This window comes from Alligator mississippiensis, chromosome 5, assembly GCF_030867095.1.
Source record: "Alligator mississippiensis isolate rAllMis1 chromosome 5, rAllMis1, whole genome shotgun sequence".
In the NCBI taxonomy this organism is placed as follows: domain Eukaryota; kingdom Metazoa; phylum Chordata; order Crocodylia; family Alligatoridae; genus Alligator; species Alligator mississippiensis.
The window spans coordinates 44,808,963-44,822,708 of NC_081828.1; the positions used below are offsets into that span (position 1 = coordinate 44,808,963).

At 45.0% G+C, this 13,746-nt stretch overlaps 1 protein-coding gene across 11 annotated transcripts in view; it reads right to left on the reverse strand.

Annotated features, from left to right (window-relative positions):
* DNM3 (dynamin 3) overlaps positions 1–13,746 on the reverse strand; it is a 332,054-nt gene that overhangs the window by 236,453 nt on the left and 81,855 nt on the right. For all 11 annotated transcript variants that reach the window (XM_059728288.1, XM_019486507.2, XM_059728290.1 and 8 more), the window contains exon 10: positions 5,370–5,508. In XM_059728288.1, coding sequence (XP_059584271.1) covers positions 5,370–5,508 — 139 coding nt within the window. The remainder of the gene's footprint in view (positions 1–5,369; positions 5,509–13,746) is intronic.

Sequence of the window (13,746 nt, forward strand, 5' to 3'; positions counted from 1 at the left end):
ATGTGATGCTCCGGGTGCTTTAATTAGAGCCACTGTCAGGGCCACCCTAATGAAAGCGCCCCTCCCCTCCCCCCAGTACACATATATAAACAACCCTCATTTCCAAAGCAGTTCTGAAGATGGGAAATAGACTGAACTAAGTGCTTTGAAAATGTTACCCTTTTTTTTGTGTGCATCACATTGCAATGCAAACAATAGTAATACTTATCCCACACTAATACTTCTCTGGTAATAAAGAAGGAACACACTTAGACTAACGAAAAGAGATGTACTAGAAGAAAATTAAAAGGGTTATTAGAGTCACACACCATACAAGGAATTCTGTAGGTATACAAGAATGAAGTAAATAATCCAATACGGAAATTAACCTATTATAAAAAAACCTCAGCTGTTCTATAAAAGAGTCTGAAGATAACCAATACTGTATCTATTACACACATGCTTCTATAAAGGAAAATCAGCAAGTCTTAAAATAAGAATAAGAAAATAGATAAAGGACAGCCAGGTATCTGGAGGTCTATTAAGAGATCCAAGAAAACAAAACACAGAAAATACAGGAAATAAATTATAAGTTTCCATCATAAAAGGATGCTTATAATGAAGTGCCCTCAGAATCTGTACTGGGAATGGTGGTCTGGGTAAGAGTGATTGTTCAAATGGTAATAATATCAGATGACAATTATTTATGAGTCAGGAGCAAAGTAAGCCAAGAATTACAAGAAGCCCTAACCACGCAAGATGACTGGGCGACATCACTGCATATTAAATTCACAAAAAGTAACTAGAAGGTGATGTACAGTGGAAGGAGCAAGTCTCTTAGACTTAGCTGTGACCCTAAGTCAAGAGACTTGGGGGTCATCATTGACCACAAGATGAACATGAGCCTGCAATGCGATGCTGCGGCTAGTAAAGCGACCAAAACACTGGCTTGCATCCATAGATGCTTCTCAAGCAAATCCCGGGATGTCATTCTCCCCTTGTACTCGGCCTTGGTGAGGCCTCAGCTGGAGTACTGCGTCCAGTTTTGGGCTCCACAATTCAAAAAGGATGTGGAGAAGCTTGAGAGAGTCCAGAGAAGAGCCACGCGCATGATCAGAGGTCAGGGAAGCAGACCCTACGTTGACAGGCTGAGAGCCCTGGGGCTCTTTAGCCTGGAAAAGCGCAGGCTCATGGGTGATCTGATGGCCACCTATAAGTTTATCAGGGGTGACCACCAGTATCTGGGGGAACGTTTGTTCACCAGAGCACCCCTAGGGATGACGACTAGGTCGAACAGTCATAAACTACTACAAGACCGTTTCAGGCTGGACATAAGGAAGAATTTCTTTACTGTCCGAGCCCCCAAGGTCTGGAACAGCCTGCCACCAGAGGTGGTTCAAGCGCCTACATTGAACACCTTCAATGAGCAAACTGGATGCTTATCTTGCTGGGATCCTATGGCCCCAGCTGACTTCCTGCCCTTCGGGCAGGGGGCTGGACTTGATGATCTTCCAAGGTCCCTTCCAGCCCTAATGTCTATGAAATCTATAACTATGACTAATCAGGAGGAACAGCTATGCACCATTGAAGAAAAAGGCAACTAATGTGCAGCTGAAATTAAAAAAGTAAATACGAAGTTAGATTGTATTATGAAAGGAAGAGAGTATTACTGATTACATTGCCATGACCAAAATTGATAGCATGCCCTCACCTTGAATACTGCAGTCAGTTCTGTTCACCCCATCTTGAAAAAGGATCTAGTAGGCATAGAAACGATCCAGAGAAGGGCAGTGAAAAAGAACAGCAACATGGAAAAACTCCCAAATGGAGGGGTATATAAAACTCTCCCCAGACCAATAAAACTTAACTTTTTATAAAAAAGGAATGCATAGTTTAATGAGAAGACTAAGAGATGACATAGCAAACAGAAAATAATGAATGACAGAAAAAGCAAATCAAAAGTTCACATTTCCCCACTTATATTAAAACAAAGTAGCAGTAAAAGAAGTAAAACAGCAACAAATCTAAAAGGAAACATATTTATTCAATATAACTGATCAGTGGAACACACTGCCACTGAAGACAGAAATCAAGAGATTAGAATTCAAAGGATTATATATTTATGTAAACAATAGTTTATATTATACAGTGTAAAAATATCAAGAGATTAAAAGGTGTTTCACCCTTTATAGGGTAATTGAGGAGGCAAAAAGATAGCCTGCAACAGGTTGAAAGTTAAAGAGAACCTTTGAAGAACACTGGCAGAGACAGGATAGTGGATCAGATGGAACCACTGTGACTTCTGAAAAGGCTATCCCCTGCAATAGAGGAACATGCATCTGATTTTTGATATCTGTAGGTTATTCAGCTACGTACCAAACCTTAAACTTTTTGTCACAATAGGAAAATAAGGCTTTGGATTTTTTGTTTGTTTGTGTTAAGGAAACAAAACGTTTGCATACATTATAACAGACCAGTAGCCAAGACGTTCATTCTAAAATTATGTTTAGTATTTATTACCAAAGGAGTCTGCTATTTTATTATATCTGTTGGGAAGGTCTCTTTGGATTTATCTACACGTGTGCTTTACTGCAGAGCTGACTAATTAACTCCACAGTAAAATGACACCATCTACACCAGGGGCGGACAATTATTTTAAGTGGAAGGCCGCTTACTGATTTTTGGCAAGCCATCGAGGGCTGCATGACGGGCAGCCAGAGGCAGAAAAATATTAATTTTCTAAATTTTTTAGGGGCCCCGCGGGCCAGATAGAATGGCTTGGTGGGCCACATCTGGCCTGTGGGCTGCATTTTGCCCACCCCTGATCTACATGCACTCCCATATTGGAGTGTGTCGCAGGGCACCTCGGTGCCCCTGCTCCTATAGAGGAGAAACTGCCAGGGAGCGAGTGACCGCACCCTGGCCTGACATAACGAGCCCAGCTGAGGCTTGCTCAGGTAATGAGAGCAGCTGCGGGTTGCCGGAGCAACCAAGTGGAGCCAGCTGCCTGTAGGGGGCAGGGCCTGGCCCTTATAAAGCTCAGGGCTGAGGCCAGGCTGGCAGTTCTCTGCCAGCAGCTTGGGAGGCAGGAGTTCTGAGAGTGAGGATGTGGCAAGTACAGCTCATGATAGCCCTGAGAGGATGGGCACTAGAGTTTAGCCATGCAGCTTGCATTTGTGTTACAGCCTAGGGGCTTGTGGTTTTGCGTTGTGTTATTACACCCGGAGGCTTGGGTGAGGCTGTAGGGGTTGGAGGAGGCCTCAATCACAGGGACCCCAGAGGGTGTGGGGTGCCCTAGCGCCACGAGGGCGCATTATCTACATAGCGCCAGGGAAGGCGCAGCTCGCACGCCACTGCGTGAGCAGCTGGCAGCGAGGAGCGCGGCCAGTGGGTCGCGGGCGCAACCCGTAGGTTGCAGACGGGGACCGAGACCCCGGATTGCGTGTGGGGGAACATAGCCCCCCGGCCCCAGGACAGGGGCGGTATTACTGAGGAGCCCAGTGTGGGCGCGGCGAGCCCCAGAGAGGGGGAACGCCATTGTATGTTATTGAGTAGCCCAGTGTGGGCGCGGCGAGCCCCCAGAGAGGGGGAACGCCATTGTATGTTATTGAGTAGCCCAGTGTGGGCGCAGCGAGCCCCAGAGAGGGGGAACGCCATTGTATGTTATTGAGTAGCCCAGTGTGGGCGCGGCGAGCCCCAGAAAGGGGGAACGCCATTGTGCTTGGTTGAGAAGCCCAGTGTGGGCGCACGGGCATAGCGAGCCTGGCCGCAGGCCAGTGCGGCAATCCCCCCTCAGACCAAGGCAGGGCGCTGCGGTTGCCCCTGAGAAGACAGGGAGTAGCAGTGCAGGGAGCCAGAGTCAGGGAGGGTGTCCGTGCGGTTGGCCCATAGGACCGGTGGCCCGCTGGAGAGTCCCGGAGCGGAACCACACCAGCAGGGGAGGCCCAGAGTGGGCTAGACGGGAGTCCCAGCTAGAGGCTGGGCACGAGAGAGGGAGCCCAGAGTGGGCCATATTAGAGAGGAGGCCCGGGAAGTGGGCGTATAGACCGAACAACGTCCTTTACATCTGCGAGGCTTGGGGCGTGGTATTAGGGGCTGGTAGGAGCCACGCATAGCCCATAAGGCTAGGGCGCTTAGGTAGCGCCCATTATACGGGGAGACCCACGAGGGGTCCAGGAGCTGACAGGCCCGAGGAAACACAAGGCAGCCTCCCTATTGCATATTACATCAAGACGTGGCGGGCGAGAATGGAGGGTGCCCTCAGGCCGGAGTAGGGCGGTAAGAGGGCCTCATGGAGATCACGGCCCTCCGCGAGGACCCTGCCGTGACAGAGTGCAATAGGTTAATTAACTCCACTGTAGGATAGTACTGTCTGGGACAAGTACTATTCTACAGTGGAGTAGTTACGTGCACTGAAACGCACACGCAGACAGTGACCAGGGCTGGCTGAGGCACAAAGGTGCTAAAGTGCAGGGGCTACCTGCCGGTTAGCCCCATACTGTAGCACTCTCATGCCCCAGCCAGCCCCCCCTGCAGCATACTGAGCCGGGGCAGAGCAGCCTTGGGCTGGCAGGCTAACTGTACCTGCAGATGCACCCTTCGAGTACGTACACTTTTCACCTAATGGAAGCTAATTGCACAGCAGATTTTTTTCAAATTAAATTAGTCTGCTACACACTCTTGGCAGTGCTCAAGAGACTAGGTCACCCTTCTACCTATGTGCAGAACACACACTTGTGAATGTGTGCACAAAACAAAGGGAAAACTAGATCATCTCAGGTCTCCCCCTTCGAGCCTCTGGAAAAACTCCAGATTATGAATTGGCAATCTGTGTATATGATGAACAGCATAGGAGAGTAAAATCACTGCCCATTAGTTCTTTGAGGATTTAAAAATGATTATAGTGCAAAGAGGTTCTATATGAAATCTATATTTGGCAAATCTGCTCCTGAGGCATATTTGGAATCTCATCCTTATTAGCAAATTAATTATTCTTCTACTTTACTTTTGTCCATGCTGCAATGATAACTTTAGATCTGGATTGGTTGGGGGGTTTTTCGCCTTACACAGCTATAGAACTATTAGCTGGGTTTCACTGGTAAGGGCACTGAGGAGATCCTGCTCTGTTCATATTATGCCCTCAGTAACAACTGTGCAATATGAATGAGGGTAATATGGTTATACAATTGAATGCAGAATCAACTGACACAGATAATATAGTGAGGATACAGGACCCAAAAATAAACTTTTTTAAGCACCAAAACCCATCATGAGTTGTATACAACTACTGGTTACATAAAAAGTTAATCTTTATTTGTGAAACAAGTTATCTACCATAATAGCAGGTTAACAGAATATTTCAAGTATTAGTGAATCCATTCAGAAGTTACCTTTTTTGTGCATTTCTTGACAGTGTTGATTAACTCTTGCATCACCAGATCCACGCTTTTTAAGGAAGGCCCTTTCAGCTTCACTATCTGTTTTTTAACTATAGCCTCAAAGGCCATGTCTGGAGTAAACAAACCTGTTCTGTGGACATATAATAAAGCATGTAAGATACTGAAGAAAGACTTTATAGAAAAGAACATAACTTGAATGAAAGCACAGTACAGAATCCCAAGCATCATGATAATATGAACAAAAGAATTCTGTAAGTTGCAAGTTGGATGGTTAGCTTAAAGTACTCTACAGCTCAACTATTTGAAAAGAATATAAACCAAAAAATAGAGTATTTATTTGACAAATTTTTCTTAATTATGGTAACCTATTATAGTATATTATCATATTTTTTAGTTTAGTTTGTAAAGTTGAACGGTCTTAGTAATGCTAGGACTCACTAAAGCAGTATCTCTACTATTTAAATCTTTCCTGACAAATGTGGAGAGGACCACTGGGGTTTTGACATGTCAGTTATACGGGGTGTGGATTACAAAATGAAAAATGAATAGGTTTGTGCTGAGATGCTGATATGTCTTACAATTCTGCCATTTGTGCATATATGGTTTAGGTAAATACTTGTCTTCATACCCAACATACTATTAATCTCTTTCTTTTCAAAGCTTTACAGCGCTATAAAAATAGGTGAATAAAAATTGGAATGAGTATGGAACTCATTCTGCTTGTTTGTCCTCATATCAGAAGATTTAATATAACTTAATTTGTTTACTAGGTTGAAGAATAAGAATGTTCCAAAAAAAAAAAAAAAAATCAACTTAACCTGACAATTCTTTTGTGAAATAATCCCATACCAGAGCAGAGTATCAAAGCCACCTAAAAAGAATGACATTTAGGGCAGCTGCATTCTCAAATGTCTGACAATGTGCATAGAAAGTTACATATAAACTTTCCATCAAAGCTGTGTGGACATATACAAGCAGACAACTTGTAGAACTAGAGACTCTAGCCCAGGGGCAGCTACTTTTTTGGTGAGAGTGCCAAAAACGCATGCAACTTTAACTTGTAAGATGTTGGAGGGCCAGGGACGGACAGTGCGGGGAGCCATGAGGGGCCCAATCCTTGGTTGTGGCAGCGCAGCCCCAGCCCTTTCCCCAAGGTGAACATGCCAAGGAAAGTGTCTTTGCATATCATGCTCTGACATGTGCGCCAGGAGTTGCCTATCCCTGCTCTAGCCTTTATTTCTCCTTCCAAAACTGCTTGCACAGATCTAAACTTGATATGCAACTTGATTCAGAAGCCTTTAAGAACATCGTCTAAAGAAAAGAACATAACTTGAATGAAAGAAAAGTAATTAAAATTGTAGCACTGCTATCTTGAATAGGCCAAGGGACCTCATAGACAAAACAAGAAAAAAGCCGTATAAATGTAAGTATTGCACTCAAGGCAGCAGGGTCAGATATTCAGTCCCTACGCAGATGTGTTGCTTGAAGCATTCCAAATAGCGAGTTTACAGAGGTGTGCCACCAAAAACACATTTCAACAAAGACCCTAAAAACTGAGAAATATCTACGAAGCACTGCCTGAAACATCAGGACATTACATCAGAGAGCACAGAGAATTGCTTGATCCTCTAGCACTCTATGCAGGGGGTTGGAGAGAAGGATTCCTTGTAAGTCTTTTAACCTCCAGAGGATCACAAAGACAGCCAAGCACACAGACCAACATTCAGGGACTGTCTACCCTCATTCCCTCCCACTGTTCCCTTTCCCTCCATGGGAATGGGGGAAGAAGCAAAACACTCTGAGATGCCAGAAAACACAGCAACTTTCTTTTGTACCCCCGTAGCCGGAGAGCACTGCTGTCATTCACAATGTTCTAGCAGGGGAGCACAGGAGGAGGGTGTATTGTCTGTATGATATTGAAGTGATCCAAATTTAAAAGTACTCCAAACTGGAGTGGAATTTTCTGTCCATGGCCTTAAATACATTGGGCAATCAGTTCAGGATCAAGCCAAATGGTAACTTCAGTTGCAAAACACTGTGATGCCTAGCAGGTCACAGTGAAACTGCATATAGACTCTAATTCACTGAAATAATCTATGAGACGGATCTGCTTAGCCCTAGGTTTGCTATAAATAATATGGAAAGTTTACAAAAGAGTTAAGTTCTACCCTAGGCAGCAGTTAAGAATTAAAATCTGGACTAGTATTTCACAAGCACTTGAAAGCTGAGCTGTGCAAGAAAATTAAGCTAGTTGTGCCTGTCCTGCATTGCAGCTATTCTAATATTATAAAAGCCTAAGTCTGTCTGTAACACTGTATACGTACTCTGATTGGCTGATGGAAATAGCCAGTCAGAGTGCTCCAAGCGTGGGGGAGCGCCTCCATGATCCGAAGGCATGCTGAGGACCGGACAGAGGGTGGGGGAGCTGGCCTCAGCTCCCCCACCCCACTCCCTGCAAGAGGCAGACCAGCAGCAGCATGGGGCGTTATGTGGCGGGACCCCATCCCAGCCCCCTGCTCCCCATCCCCCATCATTCTTGACAGGCAATTGGCTAGTACAGAGATAAAGGCTTAACCATTTTAATGTATACATCTTTTTTGTAGTACCATATTTACCCAAATCCAAAATGACTCTGAATTTAAGATGACACCCCCTCCGCCCACCCCATAATCAGAATCAATACATAGAAAATGTATACACCTTACACCCTGCTGCCAGCGCCCAGCACCTGATCCCCCATGCTTGCACTCCTTGGCACCTGCCCTCCCCACTGATGTCTACCCCTCCCCCCCCAACTAAACCCCCTCCCCACTAAACCTCTATCATCTCCACCCCCCTACCTCTCTCCTCCCATGGCCTCTGCCTTCCCCATCCCTCCCAAGCGCTTACCCTCACTCTAGCTGGAACAAGCACATGCTCTATGTCCTAGGCTGGAGCTGAGCCTGAGCCTATATGGCAGCGCACCTTTGAGTGCTTGCCACTTTAAGGGCTTGAGGCAAATATCTGGCAGGTGCCTGCCTGATTAGGGTGGCCATTCTGAGACCCAATTTATATAGAGTGAGGCAACAGTTTGCTGTCAGCAGCCAAGAGAGAAACATCAGCCAGCTGAGCTATAGCTCAGGAACATCTTGGAGGTAAGGGCAAGAGCTATGGGGATGGTTTGGAGGCTCCTGGTCCCGGGCATGACCTAAAACCGCACCTTGCCAGGGTAGGGAGGCCTGGTGGGACTGCCAGTGGTGTGGCAGCCCCACTTAAGTGCCAGGACCAATCACCTCCCCAGTGAAAGGCCGGTTGGGGCACCTTAATCCCTACCCCTACCATCTGGTGGGTATATAGGAACTAAGGGGAGGCCCTAAGGGGCAAAGTATTATGCTAGGCGGCCCCAAAGGGCGTAGTGTTATGTTGAGAGACCCCAAGGGGCACAGAGTTATGCTGAGGGCCTGCGCAGAGTAGGATGCAGCAGGGTGCCTGATGGACTGCATGATCTGGGGTGCTGAACAGGACTGCAAGGGGTGGCTTGAAGGGCTGCTCCAGGGGCATATCAAGTAGAGCTACCATGGTGGCTTGAAGGGCAATATATGGGCCAGCCCTAAGTGTGTGCTTGTGTGTGTGCGCACGCGCATTCAAGGCCCGTTGCTCGGTGAGGGGCTAGGGCAAAAGCAGCCCAGCAAAGGCATAAGGTGCCACCACGTAGAGTAGGGGAGCACAAGCGAACCGAAGTAGGTGTGTGGCAGGGCTGGAGTGAGAGTAACAAAGCTCGAAGGCCTCAAAGGGAGCAAGGACAGTGGAGTGTTGCCTAGTGATAGAATGTATGCAAGAGGCCCTGTCATATTGAATTAAATAGTTTGAATGTTTGTAATAGTTGCCCATTAGCCAGTTTAGGAAGAAGACAAGATTTATCTTCTTATCTAGGCCATTGTTTTGGTCTACGTGAGGAAGGTCCTGACTGTGCTCAAAGTCTTAACTCTTGAATTTTATCTTTAGAGGCCTTTAACAAAGTTAACATAAAAGTGACCCTTAAGCAAATATCCCAAATTCCGAGAGATCAAACCCTAGGGCCTTTTGACAAGATTGGAAATAAAAAAATCAATTCAGTGATATGGAAATTCCCCAAACTAATTAGAATAGTCAAGAAAGAAACTGATTACCAAGCAAAGGAATCTGTTAAGAAAGATCCGAGCCGAAATTTGGGAATAGTGACAGGTTTGGGTAGGAGGGGCCCAGAACAGCAACTCATTCAATAAAAACTGTAACCTACAGTCCCAATTTGGAGGTAACCTCACTTGCAGAACAACGAAGGAAGAATCGCAAGTGTAGGCCGGATCAGACTGATCACCTGAACCACCCTCTCCGTGAACACGAGTCTCTTAGTTCACACTGAAGCTGCAGAGCACCCGAAAGGGACTGAAGGAAGGGGACTTAGTCCTATCAGTATTGAGGCGAGCCCATTGAACCATACTACTGAGGTCAACCCATTAAATTGTACTACTGAGGAATGAAACCATATTTAGGTGTTTGGCTTCTCGGAATTCTAGGATTGTAAGTATATTATGAAAAATAATAGTATTGATTCAAATTTGACTTTTAGTTGTAATTGTAGTTGTTTTTGTAATACTAATTCTTATAGCATTGTTTGGGAAGGAAGTGCATTCGGAGCATTGTTTTTGATATATGTAATTATTGTGTTCTTAATGTTTGTGGTATTTCTTAAAGCTAAGCAGTGTTATATGCGTAGCAAAGAATTTTAAAATAAAATTGTGTTGTATGAATTAAGAATGTAATCATTGTGAAATCGTGCAAGTAGCTAAAAATTTCCCCAGCCAGTGCATCAAATGAATAAGTAAATTGTGTGGGATTTTCTCTATTCCATAACCCACTAGAGACAGGCCCCTATGAGTGGGAAGCAGAGTGTATGTGGCTCCTGTGAGATGGGGGCAGTGTGAATGAGTGCGTGAGCAATCCATTGTTGGCCTCTTGAATTTGCTCAGGCCTCAGACTGGGGAGCAAATATAATCTGGATGCCATCTGCAAGGCATAGGCCACAGTGTAGGTGACCTACAGAGCCATGGATAGTGCCCCCTGGCATCAGGGTAATTTAAAGGCAGCCTCCCGCTTATTATATCATATTAACATTAAAGTTGTGGCAGGCAAGTTAGGGCAGACTGCCCTAGGCAGGTGGGCAGGCCAACTTGTGACCTAGCCTTGAGTTTGCCCCCTGTCACAGCCTGCCAGAGCTAGAGCGATGGTAAGCGGCAGGGGCAGAGGTGGTGGAGAGGCAAGTGGGAAGTTACTGCAGCTCTGACCCCAGCCCCAAGTCAAGCCCAGAACCACAGCAGACACCTGCCACCTTATATTCAAATCCAAGATAAGGGGCTTCCCCTGTCCCCAGTTAAATGGGGACAGGGGAAGCCTCATCTTAGATTTGAGTAAAGACTGAGGTATTTCCAACTCAGAACTGCCTCAAGAAAGGGCGGCTGATGGCTTGGGAAACACTAATCTGGATCACAGTAATCCTGCCTCCCTGGTAAATTACATGATTCAGAAGAAGTACAAAAATTTAATCTGGTTTGTGTGGAGTTCAGGTTTAGCCAGTAATCAAGTAAAGGATAGTATATCACATCATCTTTATAAGGGAATTCAGCTTTCATGGGTTAGTTCTTGCCCACTCTCCTTGTTAACAATATAGAAACTAGCAACATAGTTTTTATATAAAAAGTGATGCAAAGAATATTTTCCAAAGGGGTCAAGCAGTGATAATGTAAACATGAAGACCAATTTCAATTTCAGTTCAACTCATCTGCTCCTGAGTTAGTATATAAGAGAGTTCTGAGTAGCCTATAAGAGAGTCCTTTCAGAAATTGTTTTATTGTAGGATGTGCAAATATGAGTGGTTGTTTCCACTAGACAGTTGCATTATCATCAATATTTCAAAAATTGTCTATTTGAAATCCTATATATCAATACTAAGCAGAAAAAGGCCAGTAATTCCCAAATAAGATAAGAGAAATGACCCACCCCAAGCTGAATCTCTCCGATCCCAAGTATAACAAGACTACAGATATGTCCACAAAAAAGTGAGTCTTCCCTGATCTAATTAGTAAATCAGACATTTAGAGAAACAGCCAACAATAATATAAATTGAAGCAATGGAAGGAAAACAGATTTGGTCAGCAGCATAAACTGGAAAAAAAACAACCGTGCCATTTCATGACACAGGTTTTCCTCAAAGACTTACGACCTTTCAGAAATATTTGTTTGAACAGCTTGACAGGACTCCAAATCTGACACTAACTTGCCACATTCTGATACTCAGGAATCAATTGGATGGTGCATTTGGCTTTAACACTATAAAACAGATCTGGAAAACCTGAAAGGCAGACTGGACCTTTCAACAACAAGACTAATAGATCCAAATATCAATACTGATCTGCCCAAAGAAGGAATGACAGTTTCATTTCCACCTTACCCCATTTGATTATTTAGCAAAATTCGGCAGGGGGTTTCACGGAGACGTAAAGGGGCTGTACGAAATTTTGCCAGAAGTTTTGTTTCGACACAGTTTTGACTCATTTCAAGCTCGAAACAGTGAGATTGAAATGAAACGGAGAGCTTTGAAATGAAACGAGGCAAGTCGAAACGTTTCAAAATTTTCAAAACGTTTAGAGCTTCAAAGCTCGAGCTGGGCTTGCCTGCAGGGAAACAGAAACTAAAGTAAGGAGAGGGAGAGGGTACAGGGAGGAAGGTGGGGAGGGAAGGACTGCTCTCATTATTGACCGTGTAGCTGGCCGGTGACTGTCATCCTTTCCTGAGGTCTCTTCCAATCCTAGTGCTCTGGCGGGGGGGTGGAAAAACTGCATAAAAGGCAGCATTGTTTGAACTGCCCTGCTTTCTGCCTTAGTGTCAGTTGAGTGAGGGAGCACCTTAACACACACACAGTGTCACCCACCCATGTCATGAGTTTTGCCTGTCAGCAGCTAGAAGTGCAGGGCCCCAGAACCCAGACTCCCCTTGCACCTATCTCCTTGACAGCTGGCAGGTTTTGTGGCTGCAGGAGGGCCTAGCAGGCCTGCAGCTTTCACCCTGCTGCGCCTTAACACACACAGTGTCACCCATGTCATGAGTTTTGCTTGTCTGCAGCTTGAGGTGCAGTGTCCCCCAAACCTCTGCACTTATCTCCTTGAAACTTGCTAGCCCCTGGTGAGGTCACGAAGCCTGCCATGTCTGCAGTTTTAACCCTGCTGTGGCTTAACACATACACATGACATGAGGTTTTTTTGCTTTCAAGACATTGAGGTGAAGTTTCCCTGAAACCCCCGCACCTATCTATCTCCTTGAAACTTGGCAGGCTTCATACCCTCAGAACGGGCTACCACTCCTGCAAGTTTCATCTAAATCAGGCTAGAAATGACAAAGTTATAGACTGTTTCGAGCTTCCCCATTATAGCCTATGGGCAAAACGTCGAAACAGCAAAACTGTTTTGAGAAAACAAAACGGAACAGCAGTTTTGAATCGAAACAAAATTTGAAACAAAACGCCATTCCACCGAAACATCGAAACGCAAGTCGAAATGGAACGGTGCCGTTTCACACAGCCCTAGTAAAGGGTAAACATAAAAAAGCAATATATGGACCTAGGCTAATATGAAGGTGCTGATCAATAGTTTTGGATTGCTGCTTCTCTGGGACAAAACTGGAGGCACACAGAGTTCTCCTTCAAAACAAAGAGCAGGGTCTCCGGACTTTTGGAATATTGACATGGCCAAGTTTTTGAAAAAGCACTCATGCTGAGATTGAAATTCCAAATGAGGCAGCCTGCCAGGATGTGTCCTTTCACAGAAAATGGAGAGCCCTAGGTGCAACATGATATGGAATGTACCACTCCCAAGGCTTGACAGTTTCTTGACATAAACATCAAGAATGAACTCCCTCTCATTAGTTGATACACTACATGGCTGTGGTGACGTGCGTCAAAATTGGTACCAATTTGTCACTGATTTAAGGAAGATAAATTGCTCCAAATTCCAAGAGATTAATAAACCTTTGTCTCTCTGGATTTCCAAAGTCTTTGTGCTTACAGATGGCATGCGCAGAGTCCTAACTGAACAGCTCCACAGATGAGAACCAATGAGTGGCCTAAGTTCCCTGAAAGTATGAGTTTCCTGAGTTTTGTTTCTTTAAAAAGCAGTTCTCAGATTACAATATATTGTCTTTATCTAGGACTCCACAGATCTCATTCTGAGCTGAAAGAGTTTTTGGTTCAAGCTGCAGCAAGGGAAGTTTAGGTTAGATATTAGGGAAAAAAATGTTTGGAAAAAAAACCTCTCATGAGGAGGGTAAATAAAGCACTGGAACAAGTTACCCAGAGAGG